General features: G+C 34.4%; 1 protein-coding gene across 1 annotated transcript in view; it reads left to right on the forward strand.

Annotated features, from left to right (window-relative positions):
• Positions 1 to 13,604, forward strand: part of BRIP1 (BRCA1 interacting DNA helicase 1) — a 182,801-nt gene that overhangs the window by 5,155 nt on the left and 164,042 nt on the right. Inside the window, 3 exon segments of the mRNA XM_079131358.1 lie at positions 709 to 882; positions 3,627 to 3,754; positions 5,370 to 5,465. Coding sequence (XP_078987484.1) covers positions 709 to 882; positions 3,627 to 3,754; positions 5,370 to 5,465 — 398 coding nt within the window.

The raw sequence follows: 13,604 nt of genomic DNA on the forward strand, positions 1-13,604 counted from the left end.
AGTTCCAAGCCATCCTCAGCAACTAAGTGAGGCTGTAAGCAGTTTAGCAAGACCCTGTCTCAAAAATGAAGGGAAAAATTGATATAACCCTTATGTGTTTACATTATTATTTAGGGTATGGAACTTTGAGATTCTTTATTTAGTGAAATGGTTGTAATTAAGAATATGCTTTAGAGCTGGGCATGGTGGTGCATGCTTGTAATCCCAGCTACTTGCGAGGGTGAGGCAGGAAAATTGCAAGTTTGAAACTAGTTTGGGCAATTTAGTGAGACCCTGTCTCAGAATAAAAATTTAAAAGAACTGGGGATGTAGCTTAATAGTAGAGGCCCTAGGTTCAGTCCCTAGTGCTGGAGAAAAAAAAAGAGAGAGAATATGCTTTAGGTCTTCATTTTATTCCTTCCTACTTGATTTTTTAAATAAATTTCAATATAAATGAATACTTCAGTGGTTGCGCTTTAGATTTTTTTAGACCATAGATAGTATCTTCTCTATAAATGCTCTGACATAAGCATTTCTCTTCTTTCATAATTCAGTGCTGTAGATAGTGTTTGCCAGGTCTGGTACTTTCCTGGTTTTTGCCCTAAAAATTTGTATCCTATGAAATCTTCCAGTCCTGGATGGACTGAAGTGGTTGTCCACCCTAGCTGCAGGAAAGAGTAATCTTTACTTAATTAGATATATTACAAATGGGGGTTCTTTCATTTTTAGGGAAGCCAGTGGATGACGGCATAAATAAAAAAACTGAAATACCATTGTCATGTTGTTGTACATGCCATTCAAAGAATTTCATACACAGAGAACTGAACCAAGGAACTTCACATCATTTCAATAGTCCAAGCACACCACCCTCTGAAAGAAATGACACTTCATCAACTTGTCAAGGTAAATTGTATTTCTCTTGGGTCTGTTGGTGTTTGTAATTGGAATCTTAGTTATTATTGATACAAGGCCTAATTTAGATAAATTTAGTTAGCATAATTATGTATCGCCCCATAATTTTTATGGAATTATTTATTTATGTTTGGTGCTGGGAATGAAACCTAAGGCATTATGCATGCTAAGCATGTGCTCCATCACTGAGTTACATGCCCACCTGGAATTATTTAAAATAACAGAGTGGGAAAAATCCTTCAGCCTTTGTTTGACTTAATCCTTTGAGACATTTTGCTGACTTACTTCATTTTTTCATGAATTTAAGGGAAAGTAAATTATTTTAGAAATTGATATCATTTGTAGTCAGTATTATTAATTATATGTTAAAATTTTATAAAACATAGTGTTTATATCCTAAGACATAATCTGTTAAGTCTCATTTATTCATTCTTGATAAATTTGGTTGACCTTCTGAAAACAGTGTCTTACATAAGAATCAGGTATGTTTTATGTATGGTCCTTAAATAGTTCTTACGAGAGTAAGAGAAACACATTAACACTACCATAAAATTTTTAATATTCTGCTTTTGACTACTGTCAGTCAGGATTATTGAGAATTGTCCAAATAGGGTAAATCTGGGTTGTGTTCTGATACCTTCTTTGTAAGTAAATTCTTTGATAAGATATAACCTAAATACAGAAAAGTGCAAATCCTTGGTGTTTGGCTTGAATTTTCACAAAGTGAATATACTCATGTAACTATCAGACTTAAAAAAAAAAAAAAAAAGACATTACCCACACCTCATAGACTCTCCTGTTCTTTTCTAGGCACTATTCTTTCTCTCCATAGGTGACTTATCCTGCCTTCTGTCAGCAATGATGAATTTTGCCTCCTTGTAGAAATGGAATTATATATATTCTCTAAGTGTCTGGCTTTTGCTTAACCTTGTATTTGTGAGCTTCATCCATGTTCTTTCATGTGGTCATAATTCTTGTTTCAGGAAATTATTTCCTTGGGTGAACATATCAGAATTTATTAATCTAGTCTTTGTTTAATGTAGTTATGAACTTTTTTAAAAATACTGGTGCCAGTAAGTCAGATGATTATTAGAATTCTTTAACAAAAAGAGGCGTTTTTAAATTAAGGTATATTTTTTAGACAGTGCTGTTGCATACTTAATAGATTATAGTATAGTGTAAACATTACCCTTTTTTTTTTTTGGTACTGAGAATTTAATCCAGGGCACTTAACCACTGGATCACATCCCAGTATCTCCCAAATACACTAAAAAGAAAAAGAAACACCTAGAAATCAGTAAAAAACAACCCAATAGATAAATTGGCAAACAACTTGAGCTTGAATAAGCAATTCACTAAAGAAGATATTCAAAAGACGAATAAACATACAAGAAAATGTACATTAGTTACTAGAGAAATATCATTTAAAACTCAGGGCCAAGTCGAGCATGCGTGTAATTACAGTTAACTCCAGATGCTGAGGCAGGAGGATCATAAGTTAGAGGCCAGCCTGGGCAACATAGTCAGACCCTGCCTCAAAAGTAAAATTAAAAAGGGCTAAGGATATAGTTCAGTAGTTGAGTGTTTGCCTAGCACACATGAGGCCCTAGGTTCAACTCCTAGTACAGAAAAAAAAAAAAATAAATAAAAATACCTCAGGGCTGAGGTTGGGGTTGGTCCTGGGTTTGATTCCTAACACCAAGAGAAAATGAAACAAAACAAAACAAAAAAACCTCAATGAGAATACCACACATGCACAAGAATGGCTAAAATTTTTAAATACTTGAAATATCAAATGTTAACAAGAATGATCAAGATTTTTGGGGTTGGGGTTGTGGCTCAGTGGTAGAGGCCTGGCATGTGTGAGGCATTGGATTCGATTCTTAACACCCTGTATAAATAAATAAAATAAAAGTCTAAAAACAACTTTTAAAAAATTAAAATAAATAAAAGAATGATGAAGATTTTCATATACAGGTATACCCTTGGAGATATTTTGAGTTCAGTTCCAGATCATGTCAATAAAGCAAATATTTCAATATAATGGGTCACATGAAATTTTTGCTAATGGCATACCATTTGTGTAGTCATGCATTTACATAGGATAATAGTGTTTGATTCATTCTGTTATTTTTTCCTTCTCCCCCACCTCTCCCACCCCTCTTTTCCCTCTATACAGTCCCTCCTTCCTTCATTCTTACCTCTCTCCCACCCCCCACTATGTGTCGTAATCTGCTTATCAGCGAGATCATTTAAATAGGGTCTTGCTAAGATGCTTAGGGCCTCTCTAAATGCTGAGGTTGGCCTCAAACTTATGATTTCCTTCCATCAGCCCCCAGTTGCTGGGATTACAGGCATGAACTACCATATCTGACTAAATATAACTTTTATATGTACTAGGAAACTGAGTGATATAGAAGTGCTTTTAAAATATCTTCTTTCCAGTGTTCTTCTAAAAAAAAAGTTGCCAGCTGGGTGCAGTGGCACAAGCCTGTAATCCCCATTGCTTTTGGAGGTTGAAACAGGATAATCGAGAGTTCAAAGCCAGACTCAGCAAAAACAAGGTGCTAAGCAACTCAGTGAGACCCTGTCTCTAAGTACAATACAAAAAACAGGTCTGGGGAATGTGGCTCAATGGTTGAGTGCTCCTGAGTTCAATACCCTGTACCCCTCGCCCCCCAAAAAAGTTGCTTAAGTGTGAATAATTTATGCTAATTTTTTATTTCTTATATAAGACTCTCCTGTAAAAACCACTCTGGCTGCAAAGTTATCTGCCAGGAAACAGGCATCCACATGTAGAGATGAAAATGATGATTTTCAAGTAGAGAAGAAAAGAATTCGATCTGTAGAAACTACACAGCAGGTAAAAGGTTTATTGGCAATGAAATAATCCATTAGTTATAGCTAACCATGGTAGTCAAATATCAATCAAGTTTTCAGTGGTACTTATGCAGATTAGTTAGGTTGTGTCTCAGCCGTAAATTGAATGGTAATTTATTATAACTTCATTTTGTATATTTACTTGTAATGAAGGAGTTTATTGTTATAGCAGGTTATTCATGGTAATATGTCTTTAAAGTGAAACTGACTAGTACTTACTTATATATGAGTAAATATGTAAGTAAAATATGAGGCATATCTTGGTAATACAGAGATTCTACTTTTTAAAAGTCCTTTTTTTCAGTACTGAGGGTTGAACCCAGGGGTACTCTACCATTGAGCTACATCTCTACCCCTTAAATTTGAGACAGGTTCTTACTCAGTTGCCAAGACTGCCACTTATAATCCTCCTGCCTCAATCTCCTGAGTTGCTGGGATTACAGCCATGCTCCACTGTACCCAGCAAACTTCTTCACTATTTTAATCTAATAATGGCATTTTCTTTTTGCCAAAATATCTTTGATATGAATATTCATGGTATTGATAGCTTAAGTATAATGACAGGTTTACTCATATTTATTAATTTCTTAATATTGATACATGATAAAACGTGTTTCTAAAAATTATTAAAAGATGTGTCAGGTCTGGTAGGAATGGAATAATTTAATAGGATATTGGCAAGTTAAAAAAAAGCATGGATTTAGTTTGGAAAGAAAATGTGGTGCTATCTATCTCGGAGCCAGTAACACATGCCTGTAATTCCAGCTACTCAGGAGGCTGTGGTAGGAGGTGAGACCCTGTCTCAAAATAAAAAAATAAAAAGACTGGGGATGTATCTCTATAGTGGTCGCCTGGGCTCAATTCCAAGTACCAGAAAAAAAAAAAGAAAGAAAACTTAATGCTATTTATAAAAGAAATATAATCACACAATTTTGTTTATCAAGTATCTTGTAATAGTAGTAATCAAGTAATTTATCCTATCATATAGGAAATCATGACTATTTACATTTAAAAATTTTATTCTGAGTTCTTTTCAGTGTAAAGTATGGCTTAAGTATTGACTGTACTTTGCTATAAAATTGTATTTGATGTCTGTATGGTAGGACTATTTTATGGAAAGTCTTTTGATGTTAGTATAATTTTGATATGTCCACAATTAAATAGTATTTAAGAGTTCTTACTACAGAGCTGTAATGAGGTGCCTCCTTGTGATTTTAGACTCTTGTGGGTTTTTTTTCTTGTTTGTTTGTTTTGGTACTAGAAATTTAATCCAGAGGTGCTTTACCATTGAGCTATGTCCCCAGTCCTCTTGTTTTTTATTTTGAGACAGGGTCTCGCTAAGTTGCTGAGGGTGGCCTTGAACTTGTGATCCTCCTGTCTCAGCCTCCTAAACTACTGGGATTATAGGTGTGCACCACTACACCCAGTATTCTCTTTGTGTTTTAAAAAATTATTTGATTATTTGCCAGATACAAGTAGTATTTTTATTTAAAAACAAAAAGAAAGAAAAATGCATATAGCTATTTTGACCTTTGAGAACAATTAGCCTATCAAACTTTGAGTTTATGTTAAACTTCATCTTGGTTCTGTGTTTACAGATTAGAAAACGTCATTGTTTTGAAAAGGAAACATGCCATTTAGATACACATGTTGCTTCAGTAAAGACTGTAAAACCCAACTCTCCATTAGGAAAGGTAAACGCCTTTTCTCCACAAAATATATGTATTTATGCCATTGTTTAATTAAAGAAGACAAATGTGAACTTTTGTAACTCCATTTTTGTAGAGAAAAATAGTATGATTTAAGGAATAATGAAAAACAGCTTAGAGGTCCTAAGTACTGTCACATGTATGTTTAACTAATGTGTGAGATGGTAAACTATCCTCTGTGTTTCTCAATTCTTCAATTGTATAATGAAAAAAATTTGACTTGAGAGATCTGGAATTTCTTGTTCTTGTATATTCTAATGTTTGTGAACTCCAGTTCCCTACTGTTCTTTCAGTATTCTTAAGGCAACAGTTCTTAAGGAGTAGACCAGGCAACTCAAGATTCCTGTTTTTTTTTTTGTTTTTTTTTTTTTTGTGATCTGTAAGATCAGGAGTATTTTCATAATAATATTAAGATGTTATTTGCCTTTTTAATTGTCTTGACATTTGTACTGGTGGTGCAAAAACAGTGATAAAACAGTGGTGGTAAAATTGTTGATTCCAACCTGTATTAATAGTAATTTTCTTCATCAACATTAAGAATTGTTTAAAAAAATAAAGTCAGTTTCATTTAAGAATGTCCTGGATGAAGTAGTAAAAAATGACTAAGTTTATGAAATTTCAGCTTTTGAATTTTTTTTTTTTTTTTTTGCTACGGGGAATTGAACTCACAAGTGCTTTACTACTCAGCTACATCTCCCAGTCCTTTTTAGTTTTTTTCTTTTTTTTTGCGGTACTGGGGATCTGAACTCAGGGCCTTGTGCTTGCAAGGCAAGCACTCCACCAGCTAAGCTATCTCCCCAGCCCCCTTTTTAGTTTTTATTTTGAGAAAGAGTTTCACCGAATTGCTGAGGGTCTCACTAAGTTGCTGAGGCTGACCTTAAATTTATGATCCTCCTGCCTCAGCCTCCTGATTTGCTGGGATTACAGGCATGGTGCTTGATGACTGGTACCCCAAAAAAACACATTCAGAGGCAGGGTGGATGTCGAGAAAAAGTACTTGTAAAATAGTTTGGCTTGTGAGCTAAACCAGCCACTTTTTTTTCATGGGATATCATTTTTACTGGGGGATAAAAAAAGGCTGATTAAATAGCTGTGATGATTCTTGATAATGAAGTAAGGTTGATAAAATTTGAGCTTTCAAGTAAAAATTAGAATTTTGAAAAATTTGTATATATTATTGTGTGTTTGACAGCTCTCTGTTACTTATAGACCTTTATGATTAAATTACCCATAATATTATAGAATGTGGAGTGTGTGTGTATGTGTGTATTGCTGGGGATTGAATCCAGGGCTTCATTCCTGCTAGGCAAGCACTCTATCGTTAAGCTACACCCTCAACCCCCAAGTGTGACTTTTTTATGTTGTTTAATGAAATGTGTCAATATCTATAAAATCTTTCGATCTTAGTGAACTAAATAGTATCTAAATGACCAGTTCACAATATTGCAGAATGATGCCTAGAAAAAGATCCATTCTAAGTACAAGACAGACCAGTAGGCCTTTTCTTTGCTCTGTCCCCGCATCCCCAGGGAACTTCAATTTTGTTTTTAACTTTAGTTGTACTTTGATGATGATCTTCATGGAATTCTTAATGATTGGAGAAATCAACTAGATGCTTCTAGAATTAAAATGTCAAACATTATCATAATAATAAGCTATATACTTAACTTTGCCCAGGTTTTCTCATCTTCTTTCATGGTACTTTATTTTCTTCATACCCTTACTATTATCTGAATTTATTTGTTTACATGTTTATTATCTATCTGCCCCATTAGAATGTAATGTCACTCCTTCTCATGCCTAACCCTGGTATCTGAAATAGCATATGGCATGTTAGTTACCCAATAAATATTTGTAGAATCTTCTTGAATTCTTACAATGTCTGTGAAGCAGGTACTATTGTTATTCCTAGTTTACAGATAAGGAAGCTTAGCAGTAACTTGCCCAGGGGTCTGAAAAATGGTAAATAGAGCTAATCATCCTGAGGTAGTGCCATGTTCTAGCAAAGGCTGTAATTCCTTTGTTATACATTCTCACTAAAATGCCTCTTAGAAGTTCTGAAGCCAGTTAAGCACAGTTCCAACATCAAGATAAGGAAAGAAATATATAGGAATTTAGGGATTTAATTTAGGGATTTAGGGTAGAATAAGCCGTGATTGTTTATGGTAGAAAAATGGATTGTTTTCTTAGGATTTTTAAAAATTTATTTTGTTTTTGTTTTCTTGAAGGGATGGGATCTCCCTATATTGCCCAGGATGGACTTGAACTCCTGGGCTCAAGAGATTCTCCCACCTCAACCTCCCAAGTAGCTGGGACTGCAGGCTCATGCCACCATGTCAGGCTAGACTTTTTGTTTTGTTTTGCTTTTATTTGTTAAGAGAATGGAATCAGACTGATTGATTTTTCTATTTTTAAATTAAAATTTGTATATAGTTAGGGTCTACAATATGGTGTTTTGATGTATACATAGTCAAGCTAATTAACATCCATCTCATCCCATGATTTCCATATTTTTTGTATGTTATGATGAGGACACCTACTCTTAACAAATTTCCAATAGCCAATACAGCATTATTAACTATAATCGTCATTGTATTGACCAAATCTCTAGACTTGATTCATTCTCTAAATCTGTAACTTTGTACCCTTTGACCAGCATCTCCCCAAATCTCCTATCTCTTCACCCTAGTAGGGTGTTCCCTGCTTCCATGAGTTTGACTTTATTATAGATCCCACAATCTAAAGTGAGATCCCACAGTATTTTTCTTTCTGTGTCTAGCTTATTGCATGTATCATAATGTCTTTCAGGTTCATCCATAGTGTTACAAGCGACAGAGTATCCTTTGTAAAGGATGAATATATGTTGTATATTCATCTTCTGATGGACATTGTTTCCATATAATGAAACTGCCTGAGGTGTTTTTTTTGTTGTTTTGTTTGTTTGTTTTGTGGTGTTGGGGGTTCTACCCGGGACCTTGTGCATCCTAGGTTAATACTCTCCTATTAAATCATACCCTTATCCCCCCCTTTAAAATGTTTTTAAATTTGGAAATAGTCTTGCTAAGTTGCCCAGGCTGGCCTCGAATTTGCAAACCTCCTGCTTTAACCTCCCCAGTAGCTGGGATTACACTGCTTGAGTTTTAACCATAGCTCTGCTTTTTTAAATCTGGGTAACCTCGACTAGGTTTTTAAACTTTTGGCAAGTTCTTCAGTTTCCTCATTTGTTAAATGGGGATAATAATAGTGCCTGTCTCACAGGCTTTTGTGAAGATAAAAGTTAATATATACAAGGTTCCTAGAGTATACCTGACTATTTTAAAACTTGAGTGGCAAGTGGTAGTAGTAGTTGTAGCAGCAAATACAGGTTGAGTACTTATTATCCAAATTTTTTTGGATCTGTAGTGTTCTGGGGTTTGGATTATTTTCAGATTTTGGAATATTTTATATGCATGTGGGTTGAATATCACTTCTGTGAAATGCTTGCAATCAGAAATGTTTCAGTTTTTGGAGTGTTTTGGATTTGGGGATACTTGCAAACTTTATATTTTATAGACTATGCAGTGAGATATCTTGGGGATATTTAAAGTCTAAACTTGAAATTCATTTAGGTTTTATTTAGACTGTGTACACATGGCCTGAAGGTGATTTTATGCAATATGTTTAGTGTGTTTGCGTTTTGACAGTGACCTATCATGTGAAGTCAAGTTTGAAATTTTTCATTTGTGGCATCATGTTGATGCTCAAAAAGTTTCAGATTTTGGAGCATTTTGGGTTTCAGGTTTTTGGATCAGGGATGCTCAGCCTGCAGTTTCATATTCATAGTTCTTTACCTGTTGCTAATAAAAGATAAATAGGGCTGGGGATATAGCTCAAAGCACAAAGCCCTGCAAGCACAAAGCCCTGGGTTCGATCCCCAGCACCGCAAAAAAAAAAAAAAAAAAAAAGATAAATAATACTGATTAATAATATTACATATTTGTAGTTCTCTAAGTGCTGTTAAAGGTATTATATATATTATTGATGTCAATAAATATAAATTTTGAGAAGTTAATTTTAAAGTAAAAAGTTAAATAAAAAATTCTTTTAATATTTCTTAAGGATGTTTATGACTGAAACCTGATCTCTTGACTATTAGCAAAGTACTGTGTTCTTCCCTGAATACCTGGATTTTTTTAATATTGTTTTTTAAAATATTGTTTAGCTGTAGATGGACATAACTTTATTTTATTTATTTAGTTTTATGTGGAGCTGAGGATCAAACCCAGTGCCTCACTGTGCTAGGTGAGTGCTCTACCACTGAGCCACAACCCCAGCCCCTGAATACCTGGATCTTACTTACTTTATTTATTTATTTATTTTACTCTTAGTAAGTACACATCAATTTCATTTGGGAAGAGGAAAATGTAAACATTTCAGAGTAATCTTAGTAAAGTAATATGTGGTATTGACAAATTTTTTTCATTATCTTTTTTTGACAGTGATAAATATTTAAAAAAAATTTTTTCTTTTTTTCATAACATGTATATAGGGCAATAATGTCTGTCTCATTCTACTATCCTTTCCATCCCCACCGTCCCACCCCTCTCTGCACTCCCCTCTGTAGATCTTCTTCTGTGAAGTGTCTGTTCATTTCCTTAGCCCATTTGTCGATTGGGTTATTTGCATTCTTGGTGTAGAGTTTTCTGAGTTCTTTATAGATTCTGGAGATTAGTGCTCTATCTGAAGTATGATTGGCAAAGATTTTCTCCCACTCTGTAGGCTCTTTCTTCGCATTGCTGATAGTTTCCTTTGCTGAGAGAAAGCTTTTTAGTTTGAATCTATCCCAGTTATTGATTCTTGCTTTTATTTCTTGCGCTATGGGAGTCCTGTTGAGGAAGTCTGGTGCTAAGCTGACATGTTGAAGATCTGGACCTACTTTTTCTTCTATAATTTGCAGGGTCTCTGGTCTGATTCCGAGGTCCTTAATCCATTTTGAGTTTAGTTTCGTGCATGGTGAGAGATATGGGTTTAGTTTCATTCTGTTGCATATGGATTTCCAATTCTCCCAGCACCATTTGTTGAAGAGGCTATCTTTTCTCCATTGCATATTTTTGGCACCTTTGTCTAGTATGAGAAAATTGTATTTATTTGGGGTTGTGTCCATGTCCTCTATTCTGTACCATTGATCTACCTTTCTATTTTGGTACCAATACCATGCCGTTTTTGTTACTATTGCTTTGTAGTAGAGTTGAAGATCTGGTATTGCGATACTCCCTGCTTCACTCTTCCTGCTAAGGATTACTTTAGCTATTCTGGGTTTTTTATTCTTCCAGATGAATTTCATAATTGCTTGCTCTATTTCTGTAAGGTACGTCATTGGGATTTTAATTGGAATTGCATTGAATCTGTATAGCACTTTAGGTAGTATGGCCATTTTGACAATATTAATTCTTCTTATCCAAGAACATGGGAGATCTTTCCATCTTTTAAGGTTTTCTTTAATTTCTTTCTTTAGTGTACTGTAGTTCTCATTGTAGAGGTCTTTCACCTCTTTTGTGAGATTGATTCCCAAGTATTTTATTTTTTTTCGAGGCTATTGTGAATGGGGTAGTTTTCCTGATTGTTCTTTCCAAAGATTCATCACTTATGTATAAAAATGCATTAGATTTATGTGCATTGATCTTATATCCCGCTACTTTACTGAATTCACTTATGAGTTCTAAAAGTTTTCTGGTGGAATTTCCTGGTTCCTCTAAGTATATAATCATATCATCCGCAAATAGGGATAGTTTGAGTTCTTCTTTTCCTATTCGTATCCCTTTAATTTCTTTGGTCTGTCTAATTGCTCTGGCTAGAGTTTCAAGGACGATATTGAATAGAAGTGGTGAAAGAGGGCATCCCTGCCTTGTTCCAGTTTTTAGGGGGAATGCTTTCAGTTTTTCACCATTTAGAATGATATTAGCCATGGGCTTAGCATAAATGGCCTTTACAATGTTAAGGAATGTTCCCACTATCCCTATTTTTTCTAGTGTTTTGAGCATGAAGGGGTGCTGTATTTTATCAAAATGTTTTTTCTGCATCTATTGAAATAATCATGTGATTCTTGACTTTAAGTCTATTGATATGGTGAATTACATTTATTGATTTCCTGATGTTGAACCAACCTTGCATCCCTGGGATGAAACCTACTTGATCATGGTGCACTATCTTTTTAATATGTTTTTGTATGCGATTTGCTAAAATTTTGTTGAGAATTTTTGCGTCGATGTTCATTAAGGATATTGGTCTGAAATTTTCTTTCCTCGATGTGTCTCTGTCTGGTTTAGGTATCAGTGTGATATTGGCTTCATAGAATGAGTTTGGGAGGGTTCCCTCCTCTTCTATTTTATGGAATACTTTGAGAAGTATTGGAATGAGCTCTTCTTTAAAGGTTTTGTAGAACTCGGCTGAGAACCCATCTGGTCCCGGACTTTTCTTTGTTGGTAGGCTTTTGATGACCTCTTCTATTTCATTACTTGAAATTGGTCTATTGAAATTGTGTATGTCCTCCTCGTTCAGTTTAGGCAATTCATATGTCTCTAGAAACCTGTTGATGTCTTCAAAATTTTCTATTTTGTTGGAGTATAGATTTTCAAAATAGCTTCTAATTATGTTTTGTATTTCAATCGTGTCTGTTGTGATATTTCCTTGTTCATTCCGAATTTTAGTGATTTGGGTTTTCTCTCATCTTCTCTTTGTTAGTGTGGCTAAAGGTTTATCAATTTTGTTTATTTTTTCAAAGAACCAACTATTTATTTTGTCAATTTTTTGTATTGTTTCTTTTGTTTCAATTTCGTTGATTTCAGCTCTTAGTTTAACTATTTCCTGTCTTCTACTACTTTTGGTGCTGGTCTGTTCTTCTTTTTCTAGGGCTTTGAGCTGTAGTGTTAGGTCGTTTATTTGTTGAGTTTTACTTCTTTTATTAAATGCGCTCCATGAAATAAATTTTCCTCTAAGTACTGCTTTCATAGTGTCCCAGAGATTTTGATATGATGTGTCTTTGTTCTCATTTACCTCTAAGAATTTTTTAATTTCCTTCCTAATATCTTCTGTTATCCATTCATCATATAATATCATATTGTTTAATCTCCAGGTGTTGGAATAGTTTCTGTTTTTTACTCTTTCATTTATTTCTAACTTCAATCCATTATGATCTGATAGAATACAAAGTAGTGTCTCTATCTTCTTGTATTTGCTAACAGTAGCTTTGTGGCATAATACACGGTCTATTTTAGCGAAGGATCCATGTGCTGCTGAGAAGAAAGTGTATTCACTCTTGGTTGGATGGTATATTCTATAAATGTCCGTTAAGTCTAAATTATTGATTGTGTTATTGAGATCTATGGTTTCTTTGTTCAACTTTTGTTTGGAAGATCTGTCCAGTGGTGAGAGAGGTGTGTTAAAATCACCTAGTATTATTGTGTTGTGGTCTATTTGGTTTCTGAAATTGAGAAGGATTTGTTTGACATATATGGATGAGCCACTGTTTGGGGCATAGATGTTTATGATTGTTATATCTTGCTGATTTATGCTTCCCTTAAGCAGTATAAAATTTCCTTCTTTATCCCTTCCGACTAACTTTGGCTTGAAGTCCACATTATCTGAAATGAGGATGGATACTCCAGCTTTTTTGCTGAGTCCATGTGCATGGTATGCTTTTCCCCATCCTTTCATCTTTAATCTATGGGTATCTTTTTCTATGAGGTGAGTCTCTTGCAGGCAACATATTGTTGGATCTTTCTTTTTAATCCAGTCTGCCAGTCTGTGTCTTTTGATTGATGAATTCAGGCCATTAACATTCAGGGTTATTATTGAGATATGATTTGGTTTCCCAGTCATTTGGTTCATTTTTAAAATTTTATTTATTTATTTATTTGACACGATTTGGTTCCTCCTTTTTTTACAATTCCTTTAGGATAATTCCTCCCTTAGCTGATTTGCTTCTTTGTTTTTCATCTCTTCCTCATGGAATATTTTGCTGAGAATGTTCTGTAATGCTGGCTTTCTTTTTGTAAATTCTTTTAACTTTTGTTTATCATGGAAGGATTTTATTTCATTGTCAAATTTGAAGGTAAGTTTTGCTGTGTATAAGATTCTTGGTTGGCA

Source organism: Sciurus vulgaris, assembly GCF_902686455.1.
Source record: "Sciurus vulgaris genome assembly, chromosome: 3".
NCBI classification, from domain to species: Eukaryota; Metazoa; Chordata; class Mammalia; order Rodentia; family Sciuridae; genus Sciurus; species Sciurus vulgaris.